The sequence below is a fragment of the Solanum pennellii genome, chromosome 8 (genome assembly GCF_001406875.1).
Source record: "Solanum pennellii chromosome 8, SPENNV200".
Classification (NCBI taxonomy): Eukaryota; Viridiplantae; Streptophyta; class Magnoliopsida; order Solanales; family Solanaceae; genus Solanum; species Solanum pennellii.
This window is the reverse complement of record NC_028644.1, coordinates 62,248,731-62,263,149: the sequence shown is the minus strand read 5'-3', so window position 1 is coordinate 62,263,149 and position 14,419 is coordinate 62,248,731. Positions and strand designations below refer to the sequence as shown.

The following is a 14,419-nucleotide window of genomic DNA, read 5'->3' as shown; positions in this document are numbered from 1 at the left end:
ATAATAAATTTTAAAAAGAGATAAATAAATTCATCAAATCATATAAAATGGTTAATAATGATTACATTAAATTATTACTTGAAAAAATAAAACATGTTATTTCACTTTTCAAAGAATTTTCGATTTTTTTGAGTTATCTAATTTAATTGATAATGAATTGTTTTATCTTATTAATCCATTAAATTCTGCAAGTATAATATATTTCCATTTTAAAAAAGTTATCTATACATCAACAGGTTCAAAAATCAAATGTTACTATTGACTTACTAATAAAAATCTCCAAAAAAAAAAAGGCTTTATACTATAAACTTTTACTATAATATTTAGAATAATTGTTGCACGATTTATTCAAACATCAATTATTATTATTCGTAAAGTCTTAACTGATGAGTGATAAATGCTCAAACTTTGTGAATTTTTCATGAACTTTTTGAACTTCATGATGTTGTTTTACAATTTAAGTTACAAAAATTAGATTCTTGAAATTCTACAAAGTTTTATTCTTATAAACAAAAAAGGGCATATAGCTACTTCTAAAAGAATTGTTAGATACATGCAACATTAATACATTAAACTTGTTTATATATATATAAAAAAAAGGAAATTTAGAAGTTCTTAAATCACATTATGTATCATAAACTACAATCTCAAGTAACTGTGACAGTCTTAGATTGATGAAAAGATAAAAAAAAAACTATCCCAAAAAATACAGTTTTTTGAAAGTTTATGTTTTTTTGTTAGGTCCAAAAACATACTTGATGATTGAATCTTTGATCGATAGCAATTCTGGAAACTCATTTTTCAGCTTTGTCATGTCAAGCTCATTGTTACTTCGCGGTGCAACGATCACTTTAGCTTGTTCTTGAAGATCGAAATTGTGCCATTTGAATTTAGGATCAATGTAGTCTCTGTACATCTCTAGAATCTCGTTGTGGCTGACAACTCCCGGATTTGTGAAGTTCCATATACCTCTACAGTTTCTCTTTGCCATTTCGATAGAGATTGGTAGTAGCTCATCTAGAACTGTCATGCTGTTTGGGATGTTTACAACTTTATCATAACGCGTTATCTTTGTGATGAAGTTTCTAGGGTTACTAAGGTCTGATGATATTGGCATTCTTACTCTGAGAGTGCAAACGTTGTTGTATTCTTTTAGAAGCTCTTCAACCTGCATATGTTAATTACGCTATGAGAAACAAAAATGTGAAGTGAAATATGAGACGAATAGGCCAATGGAAATGAACTAGTGTTACCATGGCTTTGGTTTTCGAGTAGAAGGATCCTGTAAAATTTGGTTTGTCTTCTTCTTTGAATCCGATGCCTGAGCCTAGTGGATGCTTCTCATCATATTCAAATATGCAACCTGTCGCGAAATTCATCACTAAGATATCAGCCTCTCTGCAGATATCAGCTAAAGTTAGTGTACCAGCAACATTCGTTCTAATTGTTTCTACTTTGTGTGATTCACACCAATCCACATTAGGCCTCCCAGTAACACCAGCCGCGTTGAAAACATGAGTTGGCTTTACTCTTATCATGTCTTGCATTAGAGAACTCCTATCCTGTAGTCGTCCTAATCCATACTCGTATGCTATTCCACCTTCTTCACAAATCTTCCCTAACAACCCTCCAATCCAACCTGTTTTTCCGTAAATCAAGAACTTCAAGTCTTTCTTGCTTCCTTTTACAAGCTGCAACAGACACCCTTCATCATGTGAAGGCGCGATGTTTGAGATTCTGGGATGTGGGTGAAGGGCTCCGGTTATATCACCCCACCAATCGGGATTCTTTGTGTACCAATCGAGTGTCATCTTTAGTCCTGCCTCCCAAGTAGTCCTTTCTTGCCACCCTAACTTCTTAAGCTTTTGATCATCCAGGAAATACCTTTGGTCATTAAAAGGCCTATCTTGTACAAGCTCGATAACTTCTTTAGCATTCTTTCCAAACAATTTGCATATATCCGCAGCCACGTCCAAAACTGCCCTCTCTTTCTTAGTACCAATGTTATACACATGTCCAATAACCCCTTTATGGAGTATCACATCAAATGCCTCAGCAACATCAGCAGAGTACAAATAGCTCCTGACATTTGTTCCATCGCCATGAATTGGCAAACGCTCACCCTTCATTGCTAGAATAATGAACTTTGGAATCAACTTCTCAGGGAACTGATTTGGGCCATACACGTTATTCCCTCGAGTAGTGATTGTTGGTAGGCCATAAGACCTATTATAAGCCATGACAAGCATTTCAGCTCCAGCTTTTGTCGCGGAATATGGATTAGTAGGAAGGAGTTGAGAAGCTTCAGGATTGCCAATGTCAGTTTCCAAATCAGTCTCGCCATAAACTTCATCGGTACTAACATGAATGAATCTTTTGATGGATTTAGTCAACTTACAAGCCTCAAGAAGCACATGAGTACCGTAAATATTATTAATGGTGAACTCAAACGAATTTCCAAATGAATTATCCACATGAGTCTGTGCTGCAAAATGCATAATTGTATCAATTTTCTCCTCAACCAGAAGATAGTTGATAAGATCAGCACTAGTAATATCAGCCTTGACAAATTTGAAATTCGGACACGAGTAACTTGGCTCCAAATTTTTTAGACTCGAACAATAATCGAGCTTGTCAAGAGCAACAATCCTGTAGTTAGGATATAGCTTCGTCAATCTATTGGTTACATGAGACGGAATGAAGCCTGCTGCACCCGTTATGAGGACATTTTTGGGTACATAAGGAGCTGGTTCGGACGACATCCTTATTTTTTTTGTTGCTATTTCAATGCACTGTTACAAAATGATAGAAAATGACATGTTAGGACATGAAAAACAGAACAACAAACTACATAATCTTTACCGATTGAACAGATAGACATGCATTTTCTAAGTGACATAATACACATAGACGCCACGTACCACACATATTAGCCAAGTAAGTCACCATGTAGGATGCAAAATGGCCAAGTAGGATGCCCCATACGACGCATATATTTAGTTGTTCAGTTTTATACAAGTTTAAGTATCCTCGAGGGATTAAGTACGGCGAGAAACTGGCAAATTGAATCTAGTATTTTAAATATGATTGAATTTGGCTTCTTAGCAAGCAATTTTGGTAGAAAGTCCCAACATTTTTGAACAATATGTAAGTGAAAAAACACTAAATTTTGACAATTATTAAATTCAGTTCTTTTCTCCAGAGAGATTAATCATAGGCTAAAATTATTCAACATCACAAATTTCTGCACGTAAGAAGGATCGTTGGTAGTTGGTTAGAATTGTGCAAGTATAATTAGTAATATAGAGATTAGTTCCACCATCTTCTATACTGCATAATGTAGTACATAGATTCTCTCATAAGTTTTATATTTATTAGTTATGATACGATAACCAAATATCATATTAATTTTATACATGAATAACTTGTTTTCTATATATCTATCAAACGTCGTATAAATTATACATAAATTAATACATGAATAACTTGTTTCTATCCAGCATCCAAACAATTTTAAGTAACATGATAGAAATTGCCAAAATCAACAAGAGTAATCACAGATAGATCACAATACCATAAACCAAAAAGAAAATGAAAAAAAAAAAACTTACATTTTCACTTCATGGAATTTTCAGAATAATTTTTGTTGGGAAATTATAAAGATGGCAGAATAAGAATAAAAGAAGAATTAAGTCAGAGCAATTCATACATTTTTGGCAAATGCATCAATTTAGTGAAAGTAATTGAAGAGGATTAATTAATTGGCGAGAAAAGCTTAACAAAAAAGCTTAAGTGAAAAGGGATAAGAATGGCTGTTGATGCGTCATTATAGCAAAAGTAGTAGAGATTAACCCTTTTTTTAGTTCCTTCTTTTCAGCCTAATCTATATATTAACATTTTCACCCATCAAACTAATTATGACCGCTAGTCAAATATATATTTAAACAAGAAATCCATAAAATTATATGAACAACCAAATATTATATTGATAAGCAACTATTTATTGATAAATCATATTAATTTGTTAAAAGTATAATATCACATTTTTTAAGATATTGAGAAATCTAGAAATATACCTAAAAAAAATACCTTATATATAATTAAAATACAAAGTTTTACCAAATCTTTGATAGTAAAGTTTTACCAAATCTTTGATAGTATAGCTACGTACGTTACTATTCTATGTCCATTAAAATGCGAGATTTGATTATCTTTTTTATTTACTAATTCCATGAAGTTTTTCCTTCTAGTTATAAACAAATCAAAAAATTTGTTGCAATTTAGATAAGAAAAAAAAAGTAAAATTGACAATATATCTAATAGTTATTAAATTTGAGATCCAAGATAAATTGAAATTATTTAACACAGTGAATTGAATTATATTAAAGAATGAACTTAGTCTTCAATCAGAACTAGTGACGGCCTAAGTTAATTAGTGGCTAAAGCCAAAAATAACGAAGGCCCTAAATTTAAAATATTTTTTATATGTAGATTCAAGTTATTTTTTTTAATTAAAAAAGTTTTATTTTTTATGATTTTACACTAAAAATATATATACCAAAATATTTTTTAATCTTGTGATTTTAAACATATCATGTGGAAGTTAAATTTAAAAATTGATCCATAAAAAAGAAACATTCTTTAATGTTTTGAATCAAACTAAAAAAAATAAAAATTTATCGTATATTTTATTTTTTTCATTAAAAAAGTTTATAATAATTGTATTATTACTAAAAAACCAATTTTGAGGGTGTACACATATAACTCATTTTTAAAGACATTGAGTCACCTCCAACCAAAATTATTTATGTCGTCGATTGTCCGTTTGCTTTTATTGAGAACTAATAAAATAAAGCGATAATAACAGATACTATTAAATAAATAGTATAAAATAATATTAGTATTTACTGTGTACTAATCCTAGTCCTATTAGGATTAGTACTCCTTCCTATATCTCCTATATATATCTCCCATGTATTCCCTTAACACTTGAATACAATCAATATTCCTTCAAGCGATGAAATTTCTTTTTGATAATACGCTAGGTGAAACTTGAGGTTCAAAATATTTTAAAAAGGTCACATGGTAGGATCTACTTTAACCTTTCAAATGTTATTCTTTGTTTAACAGTTGAGTTTTAAAATGACATCATTTCAAGATTCTTTTATCAATTTAAAAATAATATTCCAAGGTTTATTTGGTAGATTAAAAGAAAATAATGTAAATTAAAAATGGCCATCAATCACCAATCTTACCATTCGTGCTAAGAATTATTTTCCTTTCTTTATCTCTTTCTAAATGTCATTAAAGACAATATATTGTTTTTATTAATCAATGCCTATGATATTATCCACTAATTCAACCATTTATTCACTTCATTAAATGTTGACAGCTAGCGCTTATGAAATGCTGCCTTTATAATGGTTAGGGCCTAGAATATTTTCATAAAATCTATAATAGAGTTGAAGTTTATTTAGCATAAATATTATCCCTTCGTTCGGTATTGTTTGTCATGATTTTTATTTTTAGATTTAAATTATAAATACTTTGACTAATATTTTAATATGAATTTTTTCATCACATTAATATACATTGCAATTTATAGTACTTTTCATATAGTTTTAGAATATCTAACTTTTTTGTTTAAAATATCTAATTAATGTGATATAATTTAATTTTGAAAATTAATCAAATTGATCTAATATGATAAATAATACCGGACAGAGAGAATAGTTATATTCTTATTTTCTAGTCGTAAAATTCTTCCAAATATTATGGATGAAAGTAAACAAAAAAGTAGAAATCCCCATAATGACATAATTGTCCGACACTACGTTCCTCGATCTTCAAAGAAAACTGACTCCTAACTTAATAGTAGACATTGTGGATGAATAACAAGTGTGTATAATCTGCATTGGGATAATTAATTTAATGGAATATTTCATTGAATGCTATAATTTTTTTGATTCCATTCTCAGTATCAAACAATCTCATACATGATCCAATGATCAATAAAATGAGTGAAAATCCAATACTTTATATAAAAAAATAAATAAAATAAAATCCTAAAAGCTAATGGAGATTATTAGGGATGAACAGTCAAAGGGGTTCCAAATAGAGCATTTTGACTACTATACATGTATCGATAAAACCTTGTGGGTTAGGAGGATATGAGATCACAGAACAAGACAAGTAGATGTGTCTACTTGGCCAAACAAAATGATATAATCGTCTCATTATAAAGAAATATTGTACAGTTGCTAATCCAGTGTACAAGACAACTACAACAATTCAGGAGATGGTACTATTGCTTAGTTTGTGAATAAATGAATGAGTAAATATATAAGCAAAACGAATAGGTCTAATTGACTAGTCCTTTATCGTCTTGAGGATAAAAAACTCACAGTTATTTAACGATCGCAGTTTGATTCTGATCAGCAACGCTATTGTTGAACTTTCCACTAGGTACTCGAACTTTGAAACTACCCTGTCTCGTGGCCTTTGGAACAAAAAGAGAATTCAGCATTTTCTCCAAAGACCGAACAGTGTATTTTGCATATTTGGAACTTCCTTCTTGTTCAACCAACGGCCCGTAGTTCTGCATGTAACTCCGATATACAGGTACAATCGCCTGAATGATGAGCTGGCATGTCTTTTCTCTTAGCTCTTTGTCAAGCATGATCCAATTAGACTGCTTCTTATACATGTCATCAAAAGCTTCATTAAAAGCTTTTAATCGTTTCTTAACAAGATCGCGAGCAGTGGCACGCCCACCAGAGAAGAGAATGAGACCTTCCCGGCTTAATAGAGCTGGAAGCTTTGCCCAGCTCTCTCTCAAGAAAACGGCAGAATAGTACTCTTTGTACTGTTCATGTTCTCTCAACCAAGAATCACCCAAAAGAATACCAAGCTTTGTGCCTTTCAGATCCTTGTAAAGGTGGCAATGATTGTTCATCAAGAACACGTATGACAAGGTATCATCTTTGTATCCCTTGGACCATGTCTCTAGATTAAGCTGAACAGCTCTCATAATATTCAGTAGCTCATCAAAGAGAAGCCGCTCTTGAAATATTTCACGCTTCCAACTTCTTTCGATTACCAAAACTTGGGTGAGCATTGGCTTATAATCATCTCCAAGCAGCTTATTGCAGTAGTCGGTGATAAAGATGATAAGTTTCGGGACACCACCATCTGGAGGAGGTGGTATTTGCCTCTGCAATTCAACTTGAACCTGAAGTTCCCAGAAGAGTTCACTAGCCCCATCAATCACCCTCTTGATGAGATCCCTCGTTAACCTCTGGATTTCAGCACATGCAGCTCCACCGAAGAGCCGATTGAAATCCAATCTCAGTTTGTTTAAAGATGCAAAGATATCTAACAGTTTTAACATCTTAATTGGATCCTTCTTACTCTCCGTAACAGTTTTTCCAAACTGAATGAATGCAAGAATACCTGCCTGGGAAGCTATTTTAGCGAAACAACCCATCCACACATCCAATCCGAATCTATCAAATACATCATTACAGAGTTTATACTCAGCCTCTAAAAGATGTTTCACAGCAAACTCTAGATGCTTACCCCAATTAGCAATGTGGCCCTCTATGCTCTGCACGTCATTGAACTCGGAGACTGAAATCTCAAGGTAATCCAAATTAAGTGCCTGCAAACTTTCCCTGACATTGGAACTCCGTACCTCAACATAGATTGACACACACTTTTCAAGCCTGTTATTTGCAACCAATCTGCCAAGTATACTCTGTAGCTTCTTTATAACAGCCACAGGCAAAAGGGATGGAGCTATGCAGGCCTGTTCACCTGGTAAGTCCGGAGTAGACATAGGCAATGGTACACTATTTTCAGTCAGTAACCGCCTAAACTCATTTTCCAATCTATCCAACGCAACCTCAAGAAGTCCTCCATCAAGGCAACTCCAATCCTCCCCACTATGCAACTCCTTCAGAGTAGTCAACGCCTCCTTTAAACTAGAAATGAACTTGTCATCAGCAACATTATGATCCTCTAGATACTCCACAATGTCCGCCAACCATTGAATCGCCATGTCACAATTCTCCCCCAAAAATCTTAACGCCTCTTTAAGCCGCTTGAGAACACCAAAGTACCCAGGGAGGTCAGATTCAGGATCAGACAACGAGTTCTCAAGCCCATGAATAGCATCAAAAACCTTAAGAACAGCAGCAGCAGGTACCACAGCACGATTAATATGTCCAACGACATCCCCAAGAGCATCTTGATCAGCCCTAATCGGCCTAATCGCAGCCTCCAAAGAAGGCAATCTCTGATTAATCTCAACTAATCTTGGCCTAGCTTTTTCAAGAGATAAACCTATGTCTTTAGATTTCTCTAAATTAACCCTCATAGATTTCCTAGCAGATATCAAATGTTCAACACCTTTTTCCATCATCAAATTAATCAAAAATTGCAAAAACCAACTGAAAACACAAACCCCACGACTGAATTTCAAATCTCAAACCACTTCCACAACAAAAAAATTTATTCTGTATCCCTTTTGGCATATATGCAATGCACACAATAAACTGAAACTGAAAGAACAAAAAATCAATCTGGATTCTTGTAGAAGTGAACTTTCATGGTTTGCTTCAGCAAACTTTCAACAACCCAAAAGAGTAAGCAGCAGAAACAACAAACTACTAACAACTAGTTGTAAAATTAAGAAAAGCAAAAGTTAATCAAACAAGAAACAGCAGAAGAGGTATATGGCTTCCAAAAACTCACCAAATTTGTCAGCAATCCAAAACAGAGATTAAAAATACAATCTTGACCAAGACCCAGAGCAAGAAATGGATGACCTAAAGCCAAAATTGGGAATTGCCCCTTTTTTATACTAGAAAGTGCAACTGACTGACAGCAAATACAATAAGTTTTGTTAGACTTGCTAACATTAAAGAGAACAAAAAAAATTAATACTGGGATGATTCTACTTTGTCTTCTTCCTAAAATAAAAACATTAGGGATTGTTTGGTCGTCAAACAAGTTGGGCACCATTAAGGGGGCGTTTGGTAGGCTGTATTAAAAGAAATAATTCATATATTAGTGTGATATAATTTAATACTGTGTTTGATAAGAATGTGAGCCTATGTATAACTAATCCATGGATTAGTTAATACATCCTACATGGTATTATGTGATGTATTACTAATACCTTCCATTTGGAGGTAATAGTAATACATAGAATATAATACCATGGGATAAGCACATAAAGACAAAAATATCCCTTAAATCTTTTTAATTTTTTGATTTTATGTTTTATATTTGTACTAGTAAAATTATTTAAATAAATTAGTTTACAAATTATTTAGAGAGACTTATTTGTAACTAAATATATCTAATTCAAATCAATACAAATTTAAAATGTGAGTTATTTTACATTTACTAATTAAAAGACAAATATATCACCAATTATTCGTATTTTGAACAATTTAAAAAAATTACATACATATTAAAATTATAACTTGCAATTTTTTTATGTGTGAATGTACATGGTTTATTCAATTTTCCAATTGTTGACCGTCTTTTATAATTTTAAAAGTAGTTGGTTTATCTTTTTTAAATTTAAAATTGACATTTTATTAGTGATCAATTTATTAAGATGAAAATTATTTGTCCTCAAATAATTCAAGTAGAAAATTGAAAACATGACAACAAAATTATTCTTCTCATAGCTAGTTAGAATGTCATAAAAGAAATATTTTCCGATAATTATCTACCTTGACCCAATTACATAATAATATAAGGGTATAATTGGAAAAGAGATTTTTAAAGAATTTGATTTCAAATACAAGTTAGGATTGGAAACAATGAACCAAACACCAGATAAAAATAAACCATGCATTACTAATCCCTGCACTACTAATCCATGCATTACTAATTCTTGCATTACTAATCCATGCGTTATTTATTTTTGTACCAAACAACCCCTAAGTGTAATATTTAATTGGTTTATTTTTACTTTTTCATTGTATTAAAAATGAGAAAATGATCAAAAGCATCCTAATCTATAATTGAATTTTTAACTATACACTCATATTTCATGAAGGTCCAATTACACACTCATAGTTTAGTTGAAAATTCAACTCTAAAGATGTTCATTTTCAATAGTATTAATTGTCTTGTTTAATTTTATTTTTTTAAATCTTTTTTTGGGATTGGACCCACACATTTTTTTTATACTTTATTCAGATTGCGAATAATTCAATGATAGAGTACTTGACTTTTAAGTGCGGCTAATGTCTTTTACACATATGGATGAACTGAGATATTAGTCATGCATATTCTCTAAAGTTTGAAAGATCACACCTGATCACTTAGTTTCTAATTATTTTTATTATTGACAGAGAAGGGCCTAAAATACCGATTAACTATTTGAATTGATATAAAGCTATTTTCTGTCTATAATTCAACTCCCAAATACCCTAATGTTAACCTTTTAGTTCAAAAATATCTTTATTATATTCAAAAGACGATTTAATTAATTGTCATTCTTAAGGATTGCGCCAAATTAATAATGCACAAGTAAAAATGAGGGAGTAATTGTAAAGCAAATATTAATAATGTTCCGATTGTAATGTAGAACTTCCATTAAAGATTAATTTATAAGTTATTACACATGAATTACTCAATCTGTTCAAATTTATTTGTTTAATATTGACTTAGACATAATTTTTATAAAAAATAATAAAGATCATAGTAATTTTATTGTAACATTTCTATTGGTCAATTATTGCCATGAAAACCTTTTTTTTTTTTCCTTTTCATCTTCCTGAATGTGATATAAAGCATTATTTGTTTACTAAAAGACTGTTTCCTCGATGATATTTTATATTTATTTTATGTGTAATTCCAAATTTTTGGGATAATATTTTTTCTACAATTTCCCGTGACATGTAACGAATTTAAACATTTCATTAGTGACAAAAAAATAGGCCTGAATGAAATTTCTTTTTGAATGAAAAATACGCGTAGAACTATATTTATATATTAATTTAAAGTATTGAATATGAAATATTTTATACTAAGACAATAACACAATTGAGTTTTATAATAACTAACTATATTTTCAACTAGAAAAAGATTAGGAAAAAAGTTACTAAAAACATGTTTAATCCTTAACCTACAATGTAATGGATTAAACTCTTTTAAGTCCCAAATGGAATAAGATACAGAAAAAAGCTACTAAAAAATATGTTAATCCTAAATAGAATAACATTAGGAATGGGAAAAATCATTACAAATCTTATAAATACATACTTTGAGAAGCCATTAAGCATTCACAAACAGAATTACTCAATCAAAATCAAAATTCATCGATCAAGTATGATGTGGAAAAAGCTTAGGGTGTTGGGAGCTGGTTCTTACGGAACTGTGTCTCTTGCAACGCCGTTACCACAATACTATTCAGGAACTACGATCTACGGAGCTGTTAAATCCGCTGAACTTTCTCATTCGTCTTCTCTCCGAAGAGAAGGGGAAATATTCAAAGTGTTGGATGGATCTGATTATGTAGTACAATGTATGGGAGAAGATGTGAGCATTGAAAACGATAAGCACACTTATAATCTCATGCTCGAATATGCTGCTGGTGGAACTTTGCATGATATAATTCATAACCCCTTTAATATGATCATGGGGGAATCAGAGGCTGCCTACTATACTTTTCAAATCTTATCTGGAATTTCTCATATTCACCGTAAAGGTTACGTCCATTGTGATCTGAAACCGGCTAATATACTTGTTTTTCCTCGTCCACAATTCCAAGTTCCACATTTGAAGTTGACTGATTTTGGATTGTCGTTGACATCAGTTGAATCACTTACATACAGGGGAGAGCGTTTGAAGAACAGTGGCTATTATAGCCATAGAGGTACCCTTGTGTACGCAGCTCCGGAATGTATAGTGTATGGGATTCACAGTGCAGCCGTTGATATTTGGGCACTTGGCTGCATTGTGGTGGAGATGCTTACTGGGGAGTGGTTATGGCCCGTACATAGAAACAAGGATGAGTTAATGTTCATGATTGCGCATCGTAAACCAGAGATTCCAAAAAAAATATCAGATGAAGCAAAGGACTTTTTAAGCAAGTGTTTCGAAAAGGATAACTGTTTGAGATATAGTGCTGATATGTTGCTTCATCATCCATTCATCAAGAAAAGTTGTTATAAGAATCTGATGGAACATCGATTAATGTATCCTTCTGTTAGTCTAGGATGCGGAGATTGGATTTCATCAGAGCACTTGTTTTCGACAATCAGTCCTCGTGACAGCAACTTCACAGGATAAAAAGTCTGATACGCAGTAAGAGGGGCCTCGGATTGAATTTGAAAGAGTTATTACATGTATATTAACTCGTGAATCTCTAACAAAAATCGATTGATTGATAGCTTAGTGGTAATGAAGTTGTGCTTTTGATCTGCAAGGACATTTTTGAGATTTAACTTTTCTATCAGTTATGTTTAGATTTATATTTTGAAGTTATAAATTTTCATTTTATATGTTCTGATGTGATCTTTTTTATGCAACTGTAGTTGGTTTTGATGAAATGAAGAGTATAAGATGGATATGAGTTTTGATAATGTTGACTTTGATCTATAATTTGATGTATTTTATTAACCTACATACACACATTGATTTTGCCTTATTCATGAACATAAATAATTGGTAACTACTTAATAGTTATTGCAGTCATTTGGTATAAAAAATATGCATTTAGGAATTAAGTTTTTTTTTAATTCTAAGATCATGAGCTCCCTGTTAGTGTTTTCTTTATTTTCTCAGACTCAAAGATACATGTTAGTGTTGATGTAACCAAGATGGAGGGCCTATACACTCATATATGTAGTTGAAGATTTGATGTAAGAGTACTTACTACGTAGGTGTGGCTTCAGATACATTATTCCTGAGGAATTTTAATTAAAACATTTTATTCATGTTAGGTTTAACTTATTTGGCAAAAGGGTTCACAAATATGTACCTTCTACTAGAAATTTCATTTAATTTGAGGATAATTTTGATTAGTTTATGAACAGAGTGACTGAATTTTGTTTATGAGATAGAGAAAGCCAAAATACTTTGATTTCAAAACAAGAACATACCTTTAAAATAAATTTTTATTAATTAATTATATTCTCAACACTCAACATTGTGTAAAGATGTAACACCTAAGGCCTAACTCAACCTCAAAACTAGCTCATGAGGGAAGGTTTGTCCAATTCCATATAAGGAGACCGAATTCACATTACTCTATCGATATAGGGATATCTTAATATTCACCGCATGCCCAGATCTCAATTGAAACGTGAACACTTTTAAATGGGCCCAATCATTAGTGAACAACAAATTGGGATGGGTCTGCTCAAATACCACGTTGAAGTGTATAATCATGTCATCTAAAAGTTTAAGATATTAGAAATATGGAAAAATGTCAAAAATACCCTCAAACTATTCAGAATAGCTCAAATTTACCCTTAAACTGTATTTTGACTCAAAAAACCCATTCACGTCAAACATTGGGTCAAAAGTGTTCTTATTAACGGAAGTTATTAAATGTCATGTGGATACCACATTGTACCCCAATAGAGTTCCACTACCATGTAGACTAAAAGGAAAATGATAAAAAAAATACCCTTAAACAATTCGAAATAGCTCATATTTACCTTTAAACTATAATTCGCTCAATACTACCCTTTTCATCAAACTATTGGGTCAAAAATGTCCTTATTAACGAAAGTTGTTAAATGCCATGTGGGTGCTATATGTGTGCCACATTGCACATCAATAAGGTTTCGCTGCCACATAGACTAAATCCTTAAATCTTAATTACTCTTTTTTTTTTTACCTCATTTCATTATTTTTCAGAAATGATTTCAACCATTTTCCCTCATTTCGCGGCTAGGGTTTCACAATTTTCTTCGTCGTTGGGTTTCAAAGTGGATATTTGTGGTTGAAGGTTAGTAATTTTTTTTTCTTATTTTATTATGTTTACAACCAGGAATATCAACTTTGAAACTCAGCCCCAAAAAAAGCTAGGAAACTCTAGTCGTGAAATGAGGAGAAAGTTGTGAAGTCCTAACTATCATGCTTTGAAATTGTAAATGTAATAAAATAAGAAAAAAAATTTACTAGCCTACAACCACTAATATTCACTTTGAAACTCATCCTCGAAGAAAGTTATGAAACCCTAACTGCGAAATGAGGGGAAAGATGTGAAATCCTAACTGTTATGCTTTGAAATCGTTAACATATAAAATAAGAAAAAAGATTTACTAACCTATCACCACGAGTATTCACTTTGAAACCCATCCTGGAAGAAAACTATGAAACCCTAGCCACGAAATGAGGAAGAATGGGTGTTTCTGAAAAATAATGAAACGGGGGGGGGGGGGTG

The 14,419-nt window shown here is 32.0% G+C and overlaps 3 protein-coding genes across 3 annotated transcripts; 1 reads left to right on the top strand and 2 right to left on the bottom strand.

Moving 5' to 3' along the window:
• Nucleotides 1-564: 564 nt before the first annotated feature.
• Nucleotides 565-3,800, bottom strand: LOC107028088 (trifunctional UDP-glucose 4,6-dehydratase/UDP-4-keto-6-deoxy-D-glucose 3,5-epimerase/UDP-4-keto-L-rhamnose-reductase RHM1-like). The gene is made up of 3 exons (XM_015229142.2): nucleotides 3,612-3,800; nucleotides 1,254-2,792; nucleotides 565-1,168 (listed from the first exon to the last, which is right to left on the bottom strand). Exons 2-3 carry the CDS (start codon nucleotides 2,760-2,762, stop codon nucleotides 725-727), a joined length of 1,953 nt encoding a protein of 650 aa, XP_015084628.1. The 5' UTR covers nucleotides 2,763-2,792; nucleotides 3,612-3,800; the 3' UTR covers nucleotides 565-724.
• Nucleotides 3,801-6,176: 2,376 nt separating this feature from the next.
• Nucleotides 6,177-8,922, bottom strand: LOC107026832 (exocyst complex component EXO70A1-like). The gene is made up of 2 exons (XM_015227923.2): nucleotides 8,755-8,922; nucleotides 6,177-8,561 (listed from the first exon to the last, which is right to left on the bottom strand). Exon 2 carries the CDS (start codon nucleotides 8,420-8,422, stop codon nucleotides 6,407-6,409), a length of 2,016 nt encoding a protein of 671 aa, XP_015083409.1. The 5' UTR covers nucleotides 8,423-8,561; nucleotides 8,755-8,922; the 3' UTR covers nucleotides 6,177-6,406.
• A 2,428-nt stretch (nucleotides 8,923-11,350) lies between these two features.
• LOC114078293 (mitogen-activated protein kinase kinase kinase 18-like) lies at nucleotides 11,351-12,315 on the top strand. The gene has a single exon (XM_027918880.1). It carries the CDS (start codon nucleotides 11,353-11,355, stop codon nucleotides 12,313-12,315), a length of 963 nt encoding a protein of 320 aa, XP_027774681.1. The 5' UTR covers nucleotides 11,351-11,352.
• The last annotated feature ends 2,104 nt before the right edge of the window (nucleotides 12,316-14,419 follow it).